This window comes from Spermophilus citellus (assembly GCF_964194105.1).
Source record: "Spermophilus citellus genome assembly, contig: SCAFFOLD_428, whole genome shotgun sequence".
Classification (NCBI taxonomy): Eukaryota; Metazoa; Chordata; class Mammalia; order Rodentia; family Sciuridae; genus Spermophilus; species Spermophilus citellus.
In genome coordinates, this window is record NW_027672941.1 from 534 (window position 1) to 21,318 (window position 20,785).

At 44.4% G+C, this 20,785-nt stretch overlaps 1 protein-coding gene across 1 annotated transcript in view; it reads left to right on the top strand.

The window, feature by feature from the left end:
- Positions 1 to 3,773: 3,773 nt before the first annotated feature.
- Positions 3,774 to 20,785, top strand: part of LOC308640342 (A disintegrin and metalloproteinase with thrombospondin motifs 9-like) — a gene marked incomplete at both ends in the record, with an annotated part of 126,750 nt that continues 109,738 nt past the window's right edge. Inside the window, 10 exon segments of the mRNA XM_081312286.1 lie at positions 3,774 to 3,929; positions 4,367 to 4,442; positions 4,446 to 4,548; positions 4,631 to 4,767; positions 6,632 to 6,749; positions 6,981 to 7,076; positions 14,993 to 15,057; positions 15,061 to 15,159; positions 15,234 to 15,363; positions 16,526 to 16,652. Coding sequence (XP_081168412.1) covers positions 3,774 to 3,929; positions 4,367 to 4,442; positions 4,446 to 4,548; positions 4,631 to 4,767; positions 6,632 to 6,749; positions 6,981 to 7,076; positions 14,993 to 15,057; positions 15,061 to 15,159; positions 15,234 to 15,363; positions 16,526 to 16,652 — 1,107 coding nt within the window.

A 20,785-nucleotide genomic window follows, 5' to 3' on the forward strand; every position in this document is an offset into this window, starting at 1 on the left:
AGCTCGGGAGGCTGAGGCAGGAGGATTGTGAGTTCAAAGCCAGCCTCCACAAAAGCAAGGCCCTAAGAAACTCAGGGAGACCCTGTCTCTAAATAAAATACAAAATAGGGTTGGGGATGGGACTCAGTGGTCGAGTGGCCCTCAGTTCAATCCATGGTACAGCAAAAAGAAAAAAAAAAAAGATAAGAAAAGTAGCTTTCCCCAAGTTTTGGGTTGAACTGGTATATGTTACTACAGGTGGAGGCCTGACATTTGTCTTAAAATGCTTGCTTGCTTTTTTGTTTGTTTGTCGTTAATGGTATAGGGGATTGAACTTAGGGCTGCTTACCCACTGAGCTACGTCTTCAGCCCTTTTTTTTACATTTTAGTTAGAGACAGGGTCTCACTAAATTACTTAAGGCCTTGCTAAGTCACTGAGCCTAGCTTTGAACTTGGGCTCCTCCTGCCTCAGCCTCCCGAGCAGCTGGGATCACAGGTGGGCCACCGTGCCTGACTTTTTAACTCTCCATTTGATCCACCCTGTACATAACAAGATGCCCACATGTCTTGTTTTGTAAGGTTAATCCCAGTTTATGTCTGTTCCCCTGGGGAAATTATTATTTTTTTATTTTTATTTTTTTTTATTTTTTTTGGGGGGGACATTATTAATAGCTCTCATTTTCACTCCTGTGAAAAGTGTCCTGGATTGGACAATTAATTATGCGGGTTTCCTGACCCATAAGAAACATGTGAAAGAGTAAAATCTAAACTGGGCCCACCAGAAAATGTAAAAGTTAGAACATCAAAATAAGACCAAGTGTCAGAGCTAGAAGATGTATCATCAGGCTGCTGGGCCCTTTGGTTGTTACTTTGTGTTCAAAATTTGGCCTTGAGCTTCCTGGTAGCCTAAATAAAACAGGTAATAGAATTGCTCCAGCCTGTCAAAATAGAAAAAAAAAAGTTGTGCCAATTCTCTAGGTAAAGCAAAGAACTCTCCTTTTCCAGTGCTACTATTTTACTTTTAAATTAAGAGACTGATGGAAATAATAATAAACTCAGATATGAGAAAAGGGATCATGAACTACATATTTCCTGCTAGATATAGCAACTGCTGATGAAATCTTACTTAAAGGTAGAATACACCTGTGATGATATTTGCAAAAATCCCTTCTTAACTTTGGCCACTCATCATCCCAAACTTCCTCTCTGTTTACAGGTCATGGTTGTGTAATGTGCCAGAGGAAAGATCTAACTTGGCTGTACAAGATAACAATGACTCTAGCAATTTCCTTCAGTCCTTCCCACCTATCTCTGGCATGCAATATCTTTAAAGGACCTTAATAGTTAGAAAATGTGGTGGATATTATTTTTAAAGCTGAATTTTCTATAATTTGGGGGTTTTGTCTACATGGAAACATTACCCTCCTATCCAGTTAAATTATTAAATTATAAATTTATTTTTTCCATGCTGAAAGGTAAGTTCAGCTGGCTGAAGCTTTCGCTAGCACACAGTGCCATGCAAATTCAGCAGAAACCACCTTGTCTAAGAAGAAATGCCATATAGTTCAGAAGGGCATATTTACATTCATTAAAGTCATATGAAGGCTGGGTGTGGTGGTGCAGGCCTGTAATTCCAGTGGCTCGGGAGGCTGAGGGAGGAGGATCACAAGTTCAAAGCTGCCTCAGCAACTTAGCAAGGCTATAAGCAATTCAGCAAGACTTTGTCTTAAATAAAATATTAGAAAAGGGCTGGGGATGTGGCTCCCTTCACTCCTGCCTACCTAAAGAACCTCTGTTTTCCCTAGCCCGCCCCCCTTACTGTGAATTAGCATCTGCATATCAGAGAAACATTCAGCCTTTGGTTTTTTGAGACTGACTCATTTCACTTAGCATGATAATCTCCAGTTCCATCCATTTACCAGCAAATTTCATTCTTCTTTAAGGCTGAGTAATATTCCATTGTGTATACAGACCACATGTTATTTGTCCATTCATCTGTGGAAGGGCACCTAGGTTGGTTCCATAGCTTAGCTATTGTGATGCTCCAATTTCTTTAAAATGATAATCAGTCTGAGACCATGAGCCATGCGGCATGCCAGATTTGGTTCATAGACCATATTTTGCCATACCCTGTAATAGCTAAGTGTTTATTAAACACGGTATGCAAAGCCATGTTCAAGTGCTTTGAATGTAATGGTGAAGTTAACCCTCCCTACAGCCCCACGGAGTAGATGGTGGGTGTTTTTTCCCTTTTACGGACTGAGAAGCTGAGGCTTAGCGGGGTGAACCCGCTGGCCTGAGATGGTATGTTGTTAATGCAGGGCTGGGGTTCAGACCCTCTGTTTCTAGAACCCGTGGAAATAGCCCCTAGCAGGGCTTCCTCTTACAGATAGTGGTTCTTACATGTTGTTTATCTTAAAATGTTTTAATAGAAATAAATCATAGCTTGCTATTTCCTCATACTCCAAATAAGCAAAGTTGGAAACTATTAATAAATTTCAAGAATCAGCCAAAACGGTACATAAGAGAACAACAACAACAAAAAAAATCTGCTTAAAAATGTTGTTTTCAAAGGGGAAAGAAATACGAGATACTTTGGGGTAATTAATAATCATTCTACCACAGTCAATTGGAACATTAAGAGACTTTCCATATAGTTCCTACCTTAGGAAAACTTGAAGGGGGTCCTCTTTAGTACATTTAGAACAGGTTTTACCTGAGCAGGTACGTGGGCCTAATGAGTTATTCATGTGTAATTCGTGATATTTTATGCATGAGGTGGTTTTCTACTTAGAGAAAGGGTCTGGTATCCAGGAAACCAAGCCTGCATCTCTAAGTGGCTATAAAACCAAAAAGCCAAGACTCACAGTTTCTGGGGAGCATAGCAGAAAGAGCACAGAGCAAAATCCTGGACAACTTGGATTCTAGTCCTGACTCTGCTCCTCTATTGGCTGTGTGACCTTGGGCAAAGTACTTAACTTCTCTGAACCTCCTGTCTCTTGGTTTAAAAGTACATTTATTGCCTACCCTTGGGCAATAAATGAAAGTCAAGTGCATACTACAGATTCAAAGCACATGGACTTAGTTGTATTGAACAGGGAAACAGTCAGACATAGACACTGCTGAGTGACATTGCAGTTTGTATTCTTAGATTTCGCTTTTTCATGATAAATAATGGCAAATATTCATCCGACTCCTGATAAGCTCCTCAGATTCATCCAGAAGCCTCACATTTCTTTCACATAAAGATGGAGCCCCAAGACTCCAAGCTTTTAACTGTGCTCTCTCCTTACTTTACAATCTTTGATCTAAGGAGCACATTTATAGCAGTATGAGGCCAGGCTTCCCCCAGGGGCCCTTCCTGAGTCCTGGCCACTCTTCAGGAGCATTGAGTTGCCCTTCCATGTCCAGAGTTGGTACTCAAACCGACTGCTGGCTAAACTCAGATTAGACTGGGCAATGTTGACACATAATGTCACAGTAGCTAACATTTTCCATCATCCATTAGCAACATTCATTTCAAAGGAAGGGGTAAATCGAGGTTCAGAGAGGTTGAGTTCTTAGTCTAAAGCTACACAGTGAGGACAGGGTGAGACTGGAACCCAGGTCCCTGCTCCAGCACTCTGGCTGTGTCTCATTCCATGTTTTATGTCTGTGGAGCTATTTCTCCGTATCCTAGAAGCCTGGTTTGGGAAAACAAAACAAAGCAAAGCACTCTTACAGTCAGGATCACTCTCTCAAATTCAATGTTTAAAAAACAAAGGTAAAAATTTTTCAGTACTGGGGTGTCCCAGGGTAGCTGTTCCGGCCCTGGTGGGTTACGCCAGTGTCCCACGATTCCGTGATCTCCCCCTTTTCTGTGGTGAATTTGGCCAGCTGCTGACTGCTGGTCGCTGTGTGGTGTGGTGTGTCCTCCGGGAAAAGCGCAGGTGCAGGACTGCAGGCCGAGGGTAAATTTGTGCTGTGGTGCTGTCCATGGCTTCACAGTCCCATGAAGGTGATGAAGCAGTATGTCCTCCTCTTCTATCGAGTCAGTCCATAAGGGGACACGCGCCTTTTCTTCCATTTTATTGTAAAACAAACCAACAGTGGTTGGGAAACAGGGAGGGGAGTTGCCGGAGGAGTGGAGGTGGAAGAGTCAACAGCCCATTTCACAGATGTCAATGCCGAGTCTTGCCAGAGTTGCCCAGATGGGCCTCCATGGTCTATGTGAAACTAATGCCGGCATCTTTAATAGAGAGCAGAATGCAAACCCAGAATCCGGAGCCCCTGGCCTCCCCTGGGTCATCTGCCACCACCAGTTTGCTTCCCTCCATCACAGGAAGTCATGAATGAGATAGAGATGTACATAGAAACCCATTGCATGTGCGTGTTTATATTTTCTCAGGCCCAAAAACGGTGGCAAGTACTGCGTGGGGCGCAGAATGAAGTTCAAGTCCTGCAACACGGAGCCCTGCCTCAAGTAGAAGCAAGACTTCCGCGATGAGCAGTGTGCGCAGTTTGACGGGAAGCATTTTAACATCAACGGTCTGCACCCTAATGTGCGCTGGGTCCCCAAGTACAGCGGAAGTAAGTGCCTGCGGGCAAGGACGGCGGGCTGGCCTTGGGTCCAGGTGTGCACATGTCCCATGGAATGACGTCTCCCCTGCAGTTCTGATGAAGGACCGCTGCAAGCTGTTCTGCAGAGTGGCCGGGAACACCGCCTACTACCAGCTCCGGGAAAGAGTGGTCGATGGAACGCCTTGTGGCCAGGACACCAATGACATCTGTGTCCAAGGCCTTTGCAGGGTGAGTCACAGATGGCCTTCTCTTCATGGTGCTGTGGATTGTGGTTTGTGGCTTCCTTGATAGAACAGCACGCAGTCCTGAGCAGGGCTTCTCAAAGTGTGGTCCCTGGACCAGCATGAGCGGCGGCCAGTATCATCTGATTCTGACCCGTGCTCTGTCATAATTTAAGAACCACTGCCCTGGGTTTTTCCTGACAGTTTTAGCCTCTATGGGGGCCCCCAGATCTCCCCTGAAGGTTTATTATGCTAATTTACGCTCCTTTAGTGTGACCTGAGCCCAAGGTTAAACCCAAATGCTCTCTGACAGCATTTCCTAGAGTGAATAGCTGTGTTCCAAAAAGATGTCAGGAGAAGAGCTGGCCTCGCTCAGATTCCTCTTTGTGATTTTAACCCTAATTGCTTCCACCTGAGACGTGCCTGTTAATTATTCTTGGAAGGTAAATTGAGAAACTTCTGGCAGACAGCAAAGTCTCTGTGACTTGCGGAGTGCTTGGTACCTCTTTGCAGTTCTCGCTGACCAGAAACTAGTGCTAACTGTGCCAGGTTCATTCAGGTGATGTGTTTCTCCCTGAGTGTGGTCCAGATGCATATGACAGTTCCTGGGGACAAGGATTTGATGCACAGAGCCCCTAAGAACCTCACCCCTTCCCAGCCTGCACCTGCAGGGCAGGTCCCCTGTTCCATCCAATCCATAGCAACACCTTGAGGTCCTTCTAAAAGAGTGGTTCACACAAAGGGACAAAAGGGACAAGTCTGTGGCCTCTCCTCTTCAAGTCTTCAGGTTGTTGCCAGGGTTGACCTCAGGGCTCAGTCTGTACTGATCCATGTTGCAGATTCCAGAGGCCAGGGATGCAGCCAAGGTCTCAAGCTGCCACCTGTCAGTCATGCTTTCCCCTGCATGCTCAGCCCAGGATTTAAACATGGGGGATTTTGCATAATATCCAAATTTCCAACTTCTCTTGAAAAACAATTTGGAAAATGTCAACACTGAGTTCTTGTTGCTAAACGGTCCAGCAGCAGGGAGTGTCAGCAGCTCCTCCCTAAGGTGGAGCCTGAGCTCCTTGATTAAATACAGCCCCTCACCACCCCACCCCTTCTTTTTCTCATTTAATCTGCTGACTCTTTTTTTTGGGGGGGGGTGTGAGGTTTGGTTTTTTTTTTTTGGTACCTGGGATTAAACCCAGGGGCACTTAACCACTGAGCCCAATCCCCAGCCCTATTTTGTATTTTATTTAGAGACAGTGTCTCATTGAATTGCTTAGGGCCTCGCTAAGTTGCGGAGGCTGGCTTTGAACTCGAGATCCTCCTGCCTCGGCCTCCTGAGCTGCTTTGGGATCACAGGTGTGTGTCTCTGCACCCAGCCCCACTCTGCTTATTCTTCGGTGCTTCTCAAACTTTTCTCTGCAGATGAAGTCTTGTTAAAATCCCAACTCTGATTCGTAGGTCTGGGTGACTCCTGAGAGTCTGCGTTCCTAACAACATCAAGGATGTCCACGGCTGCTGGATCAAATTTTAAATGGCAAAGCTGTAGATGATTTGAGTTCTCAACCCTGGAAAGTTTCAAGGGCCATCTCTTCCTTGTGGTTTTGAATTTGCATCATTGAAAGAAATGCATTCGGGGCTGGGGATGTGGTTCAAGTGGTAGCGCGCTCGCCTGGCATGCGTGCGGCCCGGGTTCGATCCTCAGCACCACATACAAAGATGTTGTGTCCGCCAATAACTGAAAAAATAAATATTAAAAATTCTCTCTCTCTCCCTCTCTCTTAAAAAAAAAGAAAGAAACACATTCATTGCCATTTTATTATCTCATTCATGCTTCACCATTTATTTCTAATGTTTTCTTTTCTTTTTTTTTTTTTTTAAAGCAAGCTGGATGTGATCATGTTCTGAACTCAAAAGCCCGGAGAGATAAATGTGGGGTTTGTGGTGGCGATAATTCTTCATGCAAAACAGTGGCAGGAACATTCAATACTGTACATTATGGTAAGAATCTGCTTCTAAGGATTGTGAGAAGGAAAAGTTTAAAAAAAAAGTTGAATTGTACATATCATGTGAAAGTATTAATGTCATGCTTAAAATCAATCTGGTTACAGTCCATTTTCATGCATCTGGCCATAGGGCACCTAATAGTGACAATCACATTTCCTTGTGACCCACCTTGGCTTCCATTCTTAGAGAAAGTGAACCACTGAATTTTTGTTAAATTCTTTTCAGGTTACAATACTGTGGTCCGAATTCCAGCCGGTGCTACCAATATTGATGTGCGACAGCACAGTTTCTCAGGGAAATCGGAAGATGACAACTACTTGGGTGAGACGGCATGCCCCTGCCATTTTCTACAGACATTCCATTTTTCTTGGGCAGTTGGCACAAAGTCCTCCCTCCTCTCTGACGCCTTCCGATGGGTTTTCATAAAAGCAGTTGATCTCAAAATTCATTATTTTATTTCACACTCGTACGTAACACCCTCAGAATACTGATTCAGGGGTTAAGTGGTTGCCCTGTTCAATATCAAGGGATTGACTCTGGATTTTACAAAATAGATAGGCTTCAGGTCAAATTCTGAAAGGACTTACCCTGAAAGTTTAGCATAAAAATCATTGGTCTCGTTGAGGCTTTTGAAAAATCTTTCCTGTGGGTAACTGACTTGCAAATATTTTATTAGAGTTATTACTTGACTTAATGTTTTTTATCAGCTCCTTCCAAGTGCAGAACATTGGGGGGGGTCTATTCAATATTTTATTATGCCTGGTCATTCCAGAAGATTCTGTAGTGGCACATATTTTTTCTCGAGTCATTACTAGAATAGCTAACTTTGTTGCTTTACAGATTCTTCATCCTTCTCTCTGGATTAATTCACTTTTTTTTCTTGTACTGGGAATTGAACCCAGAGGTGCTTAACCACTGAGCCCCATACCCAGCCCTTTTTTATATTTTATTTAGAGACAGGGTCTCCCTGAGTTGCTTAGGGCCCTGCTAAGCTGCTGAGCCTGGCTTTGAACTTGTGATCCTCCTGCCTCAGCCTCCCGAGCCCCAGGGATTACAGCGTGCACCAGTGTACCCAGCTTAATTCACAATTTTCCTTATGTTTAACCACACCATTAACTTATGTCTATTTCTTGCATTAAAGGCACAACATGCTAAAGACACTATGTTAATTTTTACCTGTTTTTCCCCACCAGTCTTATTTCAATTAATTATTCTATAAACTGCCATAAATTGTTATAAATTTACCCAGTTGCCTTTTAAAAGAAGGACCTGTGGGAGAGCAGAAAGACTGGAAGGGATCCCACTGGTCACCTTGCAAGGCTGGCCTCTTCCTAGCCATGCCTTGTACCTAGGGAAGAAATCAGGCAGGCAATCTTAATGAAAAGCCAATTTTTAAAAGCAATTAATATACTTTCTCTCCAATGGTGTTCAGGCAGGAATTTATTTATCCATGTGAATTCAGCCTCTCTAGAAGCTCAGGCCAAGCACTTGGACGCACTGAGCTAGTAAATGAGTATTTGTTGAATCAAATTAAAACCTACATCTGTGTTTTGAGATGTCTCCATGAACCTGCACATTGATAAACAGAACCCATCCACCGAGCTCGATAATCAAGCCTGATATTCGTGCCTGATTCCCTGATATGCTATGGATCTCCATTTATTCCCTTATTTAATAAGCACCCACGTTATTTTATGCACAGTGAACAAGAGAGTTAAAAAAAATATGTTTCTTAGAACCTGTATTTCCATGGGAGAAGGTAGACAATAAAGAATAAGTTAATAAACGAACACGGTTGTAAGTATTTATAGTATATAATAGTATGAAGGTGATACGTGGGATTAGAAATCAGAGCGTGATAAGGGAAATTGGGATCTGAAGGCTGGGTGGGAGGGCAGGAGTGTGGCTCAGTAGCAGAGCTTCTGGCTGGCCTGCATGAGGCCCTGGGTTCAAAGTAAAAGGAAAAAAGAGAAAGAAAATCAAGGATGAGACTGAAATGTTTGGAGTGGAGGAAGACAGAGAATGCGCTATCTTGGGCAAAGAAAGACATTCTAGGCAGGGGCGGGGGAACAGCCCTTGTGAAGTCTTTGAGGCAGGCTCGTGCCTAGGTCCGTGCAGAGCACACAGGGGCCATTGTGACTGCAGGTGGTGGGCAGGGAGGGGAGCCTGAGGTGGGGAAGCAGGTAACAGGACTAGACCATTCACCCAAGGCCCTTGTGAGGACTTGGGCTTGGACTCTGAGAGACCTGGGGAGCTCCCGAGGGTGTTGCATCAAGGGACGATGGATGTAATCATACTTAGGCTGTAAGGAGAACTCTGGCCATTACCATGCTCGTAGATGATGGGGCATGCACGTAGGGTAGAGGGGTGGCCTGGCTTAGGGAGTTGCTGCAAAACTCTGAGAGAGAGAGAGAGAGAGAGAGAGAGAGAGAGATGCTCATGGCTCTCTCCCAAGCAGGAATGTGGAGGGAATGTGGAGGTGGACCTATGTGGTTAGGTTCTGGGGACATTTTAGGGTTCAAACCATCATGACTTTTTTCTTCTTTTTTTTTGGTCCCAGAGATTGAACCCGGGGTGCTTAACCACTGAGCCCCATAGCCAGCCCTTTTTTGTACTTTATTTAGAGACAGGGTCTCACTGAGTTGCTTAGGGCTTCACTTAGTTGCTGAGGCTGGCTTGGAACTCACCATCCTCCTGCCTCAGCCTTCAGAGCGACTGCAATTACAGGAGTGTGCCACCGACCCCAGCTAACTGTGATTTGTTGATGGATTAAATATGCAGGTACATGGGAAAAAATAACCAAAGATGTCTTGGAATCAAAAGGGGTCAAAAACTCTCGGGTTTTGACATGAGCAATGGAAAGGAAGGTGTCATCCTCCACTGAGATTGAGATTTGGAACTTATTTGTGCATGTGACTACCAGTATTTTAGGTCAGGACTGTGTCTTTGCATCTTTGCTCCTGAGACAAAGCCTGTACATGATAGGTGCTCAGTAAATGATTGCTGAATTGTTCAACAGGCATCGCTCCTACCGTGAGCTTCATGGGGAATAGAGCCACCTTGGAGATATTAGATTCATTTCTTCTTCTAAAGACTATAAAAAAATCTGCCTTGTAATTAAGCGCTCTATCGATGCCTCAGGTTTTTGCCACCCTAAACACCCAAACAGCTGGCAACATTATAGGAAAATGAATAAGCCAGATGCAGGGTGCACAGTTGTAATCCCAGAGTCCTAGGAGGCTGAGGCAGGAGAATTGTGAGTTCGAGGCCAGTATGAGCAACTCAAGGAGACCCTGCCTATAAATTAAAAATAAAAAAGGGTTGGGGATGTAGCTCAGTGCTTAAAAGTGCCCCTGGGTTCAATCCCCAGAGCCAAAATAATTAATTAATTTAAAACAAAAAGAAAACTACCAGGATGAGGGGTATAGCTCCATGGCACAGCACGTGCTTAGCAGGCACAAGGCCCTAGGTTCAATCCCTGGCACCACAGTTACAGCAAGAAATCAAATAAGACAATGGACAAAGTTCTTGGAAACCATTTTCAAATGATATTTTCAAGGATTTCTCATTTTACCATGGTGCAAAATGGGTCAAAGAGTTTTCTCCATGTATTTGGTTATAAATTTGTGCCTGTGACCTTCCTACTTCCTAATTAAATCAAGGAGCGCTGCACTCAGCTTCCTGGGGAAATTGAATTCCTGCTAGCTGAAAGCCATGTTGAGCTGTTTCTTTCCTCTCCTCCAAAGGAAGAGGATTCTCTTCTCTCCTCCTCCTGTTTGGGAAAATGATCGCTCTCCAATTAAGCAGCCTCAATTCCGTTCAACTCAATCAGCCCGTGTCAGGTGTTGGAATTTGGGGTGGGCCTCCAGAGAACCTCTTACTCATCACTGGAGGATCTTAATCTCCTTGCAAAGGATGAAAACAAAATCAAAGAAGATCTGTCATCTGCAACAGGCAGTCCCAGCCATTCGTGGCTCTTTAATGGAATAGTAGGAGAATGTCCCTTGATGGCCTAAGAACAGTCTCTCTGGACAGCAAAGTGCCCAAGCACAGATTTGGAGACACAGTCCGTCGAGTGTGAAAGCGGAGACCTCAGAGCCTTTGAACCTCACAGAGGTGTCTTAGAAGGCAGGAACAATTTGATGTCATCAAGGCTGAGGCGTGGAAATTTACCCTTGGCGTGGTGGAGGGGGACCGCAGCCCGCGCTGGGTTAAGCATGCGCCCGTCTCTCGGCTCTTCTGTTGCTAAGCAATCTTCACCCTGATCCCTGGTTGTTTTATCAAATCAGTCCACCCAGGCGCTTCCTGTGTGTTTTGATGAGGGAGCAGTTTCCATAAGACAGCGCCTTTGTGGCAGTCGGGTTCTGATGGGTGCAACGGGGAGGAAAGCCCCCAGGAAATCAGCTCTCCTAATCACATTAGCGGGAGGTGGAGCAGGAGGCTCTGATTTTCAGGAAACTATTTGTTTCACAAGGTACCGAAGCAGAAATCCTCCCAGTCAAAGGTGGTCCTTGCACATAGACCCCTCCCTGCCACGGGGTGAAAGCCAAGTTGTACGGCCTCACCGTGTTCTGAGCCTATCCCTTGGGGAAGGTGCTCATTTCTTTTTGTCTTTTTTTTTGGGGGGTGGGGAGTACCAGGAATTGAGCCCAGAGGTGCTTACCCACTGAGCCACATCCCCAGCTCTTTTTTATGTTTTATTTAGAGACAGGGTCTCACTGAGTTGCTCAGGGCCTCGATTTGGCTGAGGCTGGCTTTGAACTCACGATCCTCCTGCCTCAGCCTCCCCAGCAGCTGGGATGACAGGTGTGTGCCACCACTTCATCAGTAGCACACCTACTAAGGGTAGGGATCTTTCTTGGGTTTACAAAAGCAATTTTTTAAATGATTTCTTTACTCCAAGGCATAGGCTGTCTAGCAAGACCCACTATTTAAATTTTTTAAAAGCTGCAGACCTAAACAAATTTGATTTCCACTTGTAAACCAAGGAAAGGATGCATAAATTCATTCATTGAACATTTGCCGAGGCCCTTCTTGGAAAATGTTAGTGGCTCCCAAATTCTGGAGAGAGATTTTCATGATTAGAAGCCACCTGGCCTCGGGAAGTTAATTTAATACCAAGTCAGGCCTGTTTCTCCCTTAAGTCAGGAACAGCAGGTCGATGTCTCGGAGGTGTGGTGAGGGGACCGTGCGTGGGAATCCATGATGACCTTCCAGGTTAAATGGCCCCGAAGCAGTGGATGACTGGGAAGTAGAGGGCCAGCTCCCTAAAAGTGAAACCAATGTTTTTCCACAAATAGAGGGAAAATATATGGTTGGAATTTTATCTTGAGAAGTAAATCTGAAAGCATGCAACTAAGATTCTTTTTAGCTCATATTCAACAAATTACATTTTAATTGGAGTCATTCCGAGTGTTTTAGGTTGGAGACCAAAAGCCATCAGTACATATATTTCTGTAAGTTTTGCAGTCAGTTGTAATGACAAGACAGTAGTGCCTTCTTAAAGAGTGACATGGAGCCTTTTTATTTTATTTTTGGTTCTGGGGATTGAACCCAGGGGCACTCAACCACTGAGCCCCATCCCCAGCCCTTTTTTTGTATTTTATTCAGACACAGAGTCTCACTGAGTTGCTTAGGGCCTCTCTAAGTTGCCGAGGCTGGCTTTGAACTCACAATCCTCCTGCCTCAGCCTCCAAGCTGCTGGGATGACAAGAGTGGGCCATCGCGCCTTGCTTGCCATTTTGATATAACTCTTCATTGTGAAATAATCGCCCAAACAGGATAATTTACATGTTTTAACATAGTGACCATTTCCTTACCTTTATTTGTGCATGTGCACATCCAGCTGGAAAAGACACTGATGACCGACCCTCTGGACTCATTGTCACCGTGCAGTACATCAGATCTGCAACATTTATTTGTCTTTGAACCCTCTTCCCATTCGCCCTCCTTCCAGCCCCCTGTAACTACCATTCGACTGTCTGATTCTCTGAGTTTCATTATCTTAGTTTTCATCATTGCTTCAATTCAGCCAGCTCCTCATCTGGCCAGTGTTTTAGCACTTAATCCATGCAGTTTTCCAATTCTACTTCTTCAGCTTCACTGATTCTTTTATCTTTTGCAAGATTTGGGGAACATTCACTTAAAAAAAGAAGACTTTAGAGAGCACCTGCTATTTCCCCTTAAGAAGCACAGTAGTAGTGGGTCGTGAGACAGTGTCCACCCTCATCCCTGGGGGGCTCTGATAGTTGTGCAGAATCAAAAGGCCATGAAGAAAAACTTGGATGGGAAAAGGGATGGAATCTGTGCTGACCCTGAGTGACATTTGCAGTTTGGAAAAGAATGGTCCAGGCAGGTGTCTGGGGCTGCTAACATGTGACGAGTTATCTCAATACACAGTGTGACATCACAGGGTAGGAAATGTCTCTGTTTCTCACATTGGGAATGTGGGAGCAGTGAAACTGGGTGTTTCTGGTTTGAAGGCTGGTGTGAGGTGAGGGCTGTGGTCTCATCGAAGGCTCCCCTGGGGCTGGAGGATCCGCTCCTGGCTGGCTTACACTCCTGCGGTTGGCAGAAGGACTCAGTTCTCTGAGCTTCCCCAGGGTGTTTGCAGGAACCTCAGCCTGTGCATCCCATCACCTTGCAGTTAGTCTCCCCTAAAACTAGAGATCGAAGGAAGAGAGAGGCCAGGCATGGTGCACAGGCCTCTAATCCCAGCAGCTCGGGAGGCTGAGGCAGGAGGATCACAAATTCAAAGCCAGCCTCAGCAACTTAGTGAGGCCCTAAGCAACTCAGTGAGACCCTGTCTCTAAATAAATACAAAATAGGGCTGGGGATGGGGCTTAGTAGTTGAGCACCCCTGGGTTCAGTCCCTGGTTTTCCCAGTCATTCCTGTTGGGTGTGGGAGGGGGGGAACAGGGTGACTGCCTGGAGAAAAGGATCCCCAGGGCCACATGTGAGGCTGGCCGCCACCCTGGGCCTCATTGGAAAGGTGGCACTGAGCATCATATTGTGTATTTGCAGGCATCACCATTTGTCAAATAGAGATGACCCACAAAGACTCAGCAGGCTCAAGTAATGAAGGCATACATCAAGTGTGCCTGTGTGGGAGGGGATCACTCACAGACCTTCTCCATGCACGGCTACACATTTTCAAATCAAATGAAATACATTGGCTTCCATCTGTGGTCCTGTGACTGTGGGGCTTATTCAGGGAGCCCCAGGCTCACCAGATCCCTGTATTCTGTTTCTCTTAGTTTTCTCTATTCCACTTGGTTTCCATAGTCACCATCAGGAGTAGATGTTTTATCTCCATTTTAAAGAAATGGAGTCAGAGAGGGAAAGTGGATTGCCTAAGGACACAGCTGGCATTGGGCGAATCAGGAATGTGCTCGTGCCTGTGGGGCTGCAAAGCCCCTGATCTGTGGACTCTCTGCCTGTCAGGGTGGGATCTCATTTTCTTTTTCTTTTGTTTACTATTTTTTATTTGATCTTTTTAGGTATACATGGCAGTAGAGTGTATTCTGACCTATTATGCATACATAGAGTCTAACTTCCCATTCTTGTGGTTGGACATGATGTGGAGTTTCCCTGGTCGTGTGTTCACATATGAATACAGGAAAGTTCTGTCCCATTCATTCCACTGTCTTTCCCATTCCCATCCCCCTCCCTTCCCTTCATTCCCCTTTGTCTAATCCAGTGAACTTCTATTCTTCCCTCCCTACTTCCACTTGCGTGTATCAGAGAGAACATGTGGACTTTGTTTTTTTTTTTGGATTGGCTTATTTTGCTTAGCATAATGATCTCTATAGTTCCATCCATTTACTGGCAAATGCTATCATTTCATTCTTCTTTAAGGTTGAGTAATATTCCCTCGTATATATTTACCACATTTTCTTTATCCATTCATCTGTTGAAGGGCACCTAGGTTGGCTCCATAACTTAGCTATTGTGAATTGATGTGGCTATGTCACTGTAGTATGCTGATTTTAAGTCCTTTGGGTATATACTGAGGAATGGCTAACTGGGTCAAATAGTGGTTCCATTCCTAGTTTTATGAGGAATCTCCACACTGCTTTCCAGAGCGTGCAGTCCCACCAAAAACGCATGAGTGACCCTTTCCCCCACACGCTGGCCAACATCTGCTGTTACTCGCATTCTTGATGATCGGGGTATTTCATATTTCACACAAATGCTCCTGGGCAGCGGATCAGCAGGTTCTCTGTCCTCACCCACAGCTTTATCAAGCAGTAAAGGTGAATTCCTGCTCAACGGAGACTTCGTCGTCACCATGTCCAAAAGGTAAATCCGCGTTGGGAGCGCCGTGATTGAGTACAGCGGGTCGGACAACGTGGTGGAGCGCATCAACTCCACGGACCGCATTGAGCAGGAGCTGCTGCTGCAGGTAGGACCTGCCCTGGCCACGCTCCTCTCTGGGCTGGGGCTTGGCTGACCGCCCCCTGTCTCACCGGCCCGCAGGTTCTGTCGGTGGGGAAGCTCTACAACCCCGATGTGCGCTACTCCTTCAACGTTCCCATCAAAGACAAGCCTCAGCAGTTCTACTGGACCAGTCACGGCCCCTGGCAGGCGTGCAGCAAGCCCTGCCAAGGTACCACCTGCGGGTTTCTTTTGTGGGGATTCCAAGAGATGATGATGATGATGATGATGTTTTGGTACCAGGTGTTGAACTCAGGGGTACTTGACCACTGAGCCCCATCCCCAGCCCTATTTTGCATTTTATTTAGGGACAGGGTCTCACTGAGTTGCTTAGGGCCTCGATTTTGCTGAGGCTGGCTTTGAACTCACGATCCTCCTGCCTCAGCCTCCCCAGCCCCTGGGATTATAGGCATGCATTTTTATATATGAGAGAAACATACAACCCTTGACCTTCTGAGTTTGGTTTATTTCCCTTAACATAATGATCTCTAGTTCCATCCATTTTACTGCAAATGACATATTTCATTTTTATTTATGGCCAAATAAACCTCCCCTGTGTATATGGACTATATTTTCTTTATCCATTCATCCACTGGTGGACACCCAGGCTGGTTCCATAGTCTGCCTGTTGTGGATTGTGCTGCTGTAAACTTGGCTGTGCATGTGTCACTGTGGGAAGATGACTTTAATTCTTCAGGATAAATACAGACGGGTGATAAATTTGGGACCTGTGGTGGTTCCTTGCCTAGTCTTCTGAGGAACCTCCATACGGATTTCCACAACAGTTGTACCCATTTAGGATCCACCCACAGTGTGAAAGTGTTCCCCCCGCCATTCCTCTCCAGCACTTATTATTTGTATTCTTGGTGACTGCCATTCTGACTGGAGCTACATGAAATCTTGGTGTCATTTTGGCAAATTCGGGCTATGCTAGGTTTTCTTATCTAAAGAGCTTGGCACATAGGCACATAGCCAAGCAAGATCCACTTGCCACTTTAATTTTTCAGAGACATGGTTTCAGTAGTCGCATACTCTTGATTTTTTTTTCTTTTGCAAAATTAAGGTCAGCAAACTACAGCCACAGAGCCAATTCCAGCCTGCCACCTGCTTTTATAAATAAAGTTTTATTGGAACACAGCCATACCTATGTGTTTACGGATAATTTGTGACAGCTGTATTTTCTGCCCTGTCATGTTGAGACATGCTACAGAAATTGTGCTGGCCAACAAAACTGAAAATATTTATAAGCTGGTGTTCCCGTAGAAAATGCTTTCCAGACCTTAGTCTAAGTAGGACTGTGTGCTCTGAATAATTTTTTTGTCCTCTTTGCTCAGGGGAGCGGAAACGGAAACCTGTTTGCAACAGGGAATCTGACCAGTTTACTGTGTCGGATCAGAGATACGATCGGCTGCCCCAGCCAGCACCCATCACGGAAGCCTGCGGCACAGACTGTGACTTGAGGTGGGCCTGTGTGCCTCCTGCTCTTTTATGCTGAGTGGAGAGGGTCTTGCGGGGAGTCTGGGCATGTGGATTAGAAGGAGGGGGTGTTCAGCTTTAATCCTTCTTCCTAATATTTTGTGAGATGAGCTCTAGCCAGTTCTCCATCCGTTAGATCCTATCATCTAAGACACATGTCAGTGGATTTCTTGTTCTCCTAAGAATTAAATAATGAGTAGTGTGTGGTACTTGCCAGAAAACATTCCACCTAGATCTTCAGAACTCACTGATGAGGCATTCAAAGTCAGCAAGAACTGGGGAAACTAGCCGGGCATGCACCTGTCATCCCAGTGGCTCCGGAGGCTGAAGCAGGGCGATCAAGAGTTCAAGACCAGCCTCAGCAACTTAGCAAGGCCCTAGGCAATCTAGGGAGACCCTGTGTCTAAATAAAATGTAAAAAGGGCTGGGGATGGGGCTCACTGATAAGTGCCTCTAGGTTCAATCCCCAGTACCAATAATATTACTAATAATTAAATTTTAAAAGTAATAATTAAAAGTCTTCAAAACAAAAAGTGGGGGGACTTTATCCCTCTATGCCTGTGATGTTCTGAATCCACCCAGGGCACATTCCACTCAGAACATGAACTCTTAGGCATGCCAAAGTTGCATGGAGGAGCAAGAAGAAAGTCTATTTAGAACTATCTAGATATTCAAACAAGTATTTATGAAAGCGAAGTCAGAGGCAGGAAGTATTGAATGGGTGGAGAACCCTGAAGCTTTCCTCTTTTCTGCAAGGTTAACAGTGTCCTAGTGAAGAACCTAGGGGTGCCTTGTGTATTCTACATGTCAAGTGGATGCAGCTAAGGTGTGCTGCCACCTCATCCATCTTTTGCAGTCCAGAGATTAGGGGCAGAGTGGTATATGGCTGTGTTAAGGTCTCACCATTCCTAAGCCGCAGAGTGACTACTTGAACATTTTGAAGTTCCCACAGCACTGGATCAAAGCCTTCAAGTAGTGCAGGCTTCCTGTAGTGCTGGAAGGAATGCAGATTTGGAGGTGGGGAGAGAAGAGTGCTGTGATTGATTAGTAATGCCTGTCATGGGAGTCAAAGTGGAAATTGTGATAAGTGTGCTCTCAGCCAGTCCTGACCTGAGGCTCTGACTTCAAAGACACTACCTTTCCACCCTCACACACTTCCTCTTGACACATTGTTACTGACCTGCTTGCTCATTGGCTTGCTCAAAAGCATTGACCAAGGTCACATATTATTGTAAAAAATAAAATAAAATATTAGTCATTAAAAGGTGAGCATTCACACTAACAACATTCTTTTTTTCAGCAAGGTAGGAGGTACCAGGGATTGAATTCAGGGGCACTGGACACTGAGCCACATCCCCATCCCTACTTTTTGTATTTTATTTAGAGATAGGGTCTCACTGAGTTGCTTAACACCTCGCTTTTGCTGAGGCTGGCTTTGAACTCATGATCCTCCTGCCTCAGCCTCCCTAAGTGCTGGGATTACACCTTGTCACCATGCCCAATTTAAGACAATATTTTTATTTTTCAGAAGTATCCAAATAAACCCATTTGCTTCGGTCAATTCGGTTAAATTAGAATTAAAGGTCCTTTCAGAAAAAATAATTAGTGGACTAATTGCTGGACTGAATTAATCACTAATGTTTGGCAGAAGAAACTAAATTGGTGCATAGATACCTTGAGATACAGCCTTAATAAATTGAGAAAGGTAGCACTTTCAGGTTAGCCTTCTTTCTAATTATCACTCTGAAAGTCATGGGATGTGGTCACGTGTTTTCTAAGAACTATTTTTAACACTTATATGTTATTCTGTTAATAGTCTCACATTGATAGGATAGTATTTATATTTCTTATTGCCTTGTATATAATCTTATATTATCCTATTGATAGACCTAATATCCTGTTGATTTCTCAAATACCACTATAACACAGGTATCATCACCATTTTACAAATAAGGCTAAGAGAAGTTAAGCAGATTGCCCAAGGTCACACAGCCAGCTAGTGCCACCTTCACTCTGTCAACCTGATGTCAATATAATCATGATTTGTGCTAATTATTTTGGGTACTGGGGATTGAACCCAGGGTTGCTTAATCACTGAGCCATGTCCCCCAGGCCTTTTTAATATTTTACATAGGGACAGAATCTCACTAAGTTGCTTACGGCCTAGCTATGTTGCTGAGGCTGGCTTTGAACACAGGATCCTCCTGCGTCAGCCTCCTGAGCCTTTAGGATTACAGTCATGCACCACCATGCCCAGCTCAAACCAGTGTTTTTGAAAAGCCCTAACATACAAGTCCTTCCCCAGTGGAGATGCATAACACTGATCAATACCCTGGAGGCTCTGAGAAGATCTGTAATATCAAAGCCAGTTCAATTTGGTAGTTCATAAAATCATTTAATCTCACAATCCTCACCCAGACACTCCCCCGTCCCCCCGCACAAACACAATCACACATTGTCCCTCAGTTTCCACTTATCAACAAGACATTGGGGGATGCAATTATGAAATTTACTCATTAAATATAATTGTGTTTAATTTCCCATGAAATGAACTGAATGATCTCAGCACACTGAAGTTAGACCACTGTCCAGAAAGATAATCTAAGTCATGTGATAGTGTTTGGGAAGAATTTTTCACATGACCTTCCCACAGACTCTGCAAGCCTCTCTGCTGAGATTCTGGGCATCGTGTGGACATCAGGGAAATGACTTTGGTTGGGGTGCCCGCCTCCTTGATCCTGGATGGAAAACAACTTGTCCCAGAGAGTAGCCAAGATCAAAGTGCAGCTGAAAGTTCCAGATGCTTCTGTTGAATTGGTCCACACTTTTGCCCTCCTTCCTGCAGGGAGGGAGAGTTAGCCCCTGTTAAACTGTGATGGGATGAGATGAAGCGCTGGTCCTCAAGCCCCACTGAATGTGTTCTGGGTTAGAACAAAATCCTCTCGATATTGTGTCCCTCCAAGGGACAGTCTCCAGCCTACTGTCCTTGCCAATGGGCACCTCTGACCTGCTTCTGAGCATCAGTGAGAAATTCCATGACAAGAGTATGAATCCTCTCCCCCTGCCCCCGACTCCTTTTCCAAACAGTTATACATAGAAGAACTCTTAAAACACTGGAGATGAGCAAGCCATCCAATTTCCAAGCAGTAGCCAAATTCCAAAAGTCAAATCCAGTGAAGATTTTCAAGAAATCATCTTTTTTGAATTTGTAAATCCAATCAACAAAATTGTATTTCAAGTTCTTTTATTTAGTTTATTCCTGCTGAAGTAAGAGTTCCAAGCCAGCCTCAGCAAAAGCAAGGCCCTAAGCAACTCAGTGAGACCCTGTCTCTAAGTAAAATACAAAATAGGGCTGGGGATGGGGCTCAGTGGCCGAATGCCCCCGAGTTCAATCCCTGGTACAAAAAAAAAAAAAAAAAGACTCATTTTATTAATTTTCCTTTTTTTTTTTAATTTAAGCCCTGCTGACTTTGTTTCTAGGGTGTTAAAAGAAACTGACAATTTATTGGTATTTATTGAGCACTTCCTGTGTGCCTACAAAGTTTCATTAAAGATACTGGGGATACAAAGATTTATATATTTAAATCTAATTTTAAAAGCTTATTTTTATAGCATGTAGATCACATCTTTGCAGAATTTAGTCTTTGTTCTCAGATAATAGTGCACAGGGTTTAACATACTGGAAATTCACAGTTGCAGTGCAAATTCTTCATTCTTTGAGTAACTCACAGAATGTTCATTGAGCACTTCCTAGCCTGGGCCCAGGCAGCAGAGGCTTCCTGTGATTGGTTTCCAAGAGAAGTTCTCTGTTAGAAAAAGCCAAATGAAATGCTAGATTGCATGAACTTTTTAAATATAAAGTGGCTCTTTCTGCTCAGTTGAATTCCAAAAAAATTTTTTTCTTCTTCTTGGTTCCTTAAATTTCAGATGGACTATATCAGAGAGAATCTTCCCAAAGATAGAGACTCTGGTCATCATTCTTTGACTTCTATGCATACCCGCAGCCATGAAAAATACATGGATAGTTGGTTTGAAATTGGATTTCAGTAACTCACTGGGGCTTTGAGCTCTAGGGTATTTGAGTTAAGGAAGAAAAAAGAACTCACCTCTTCTGATCA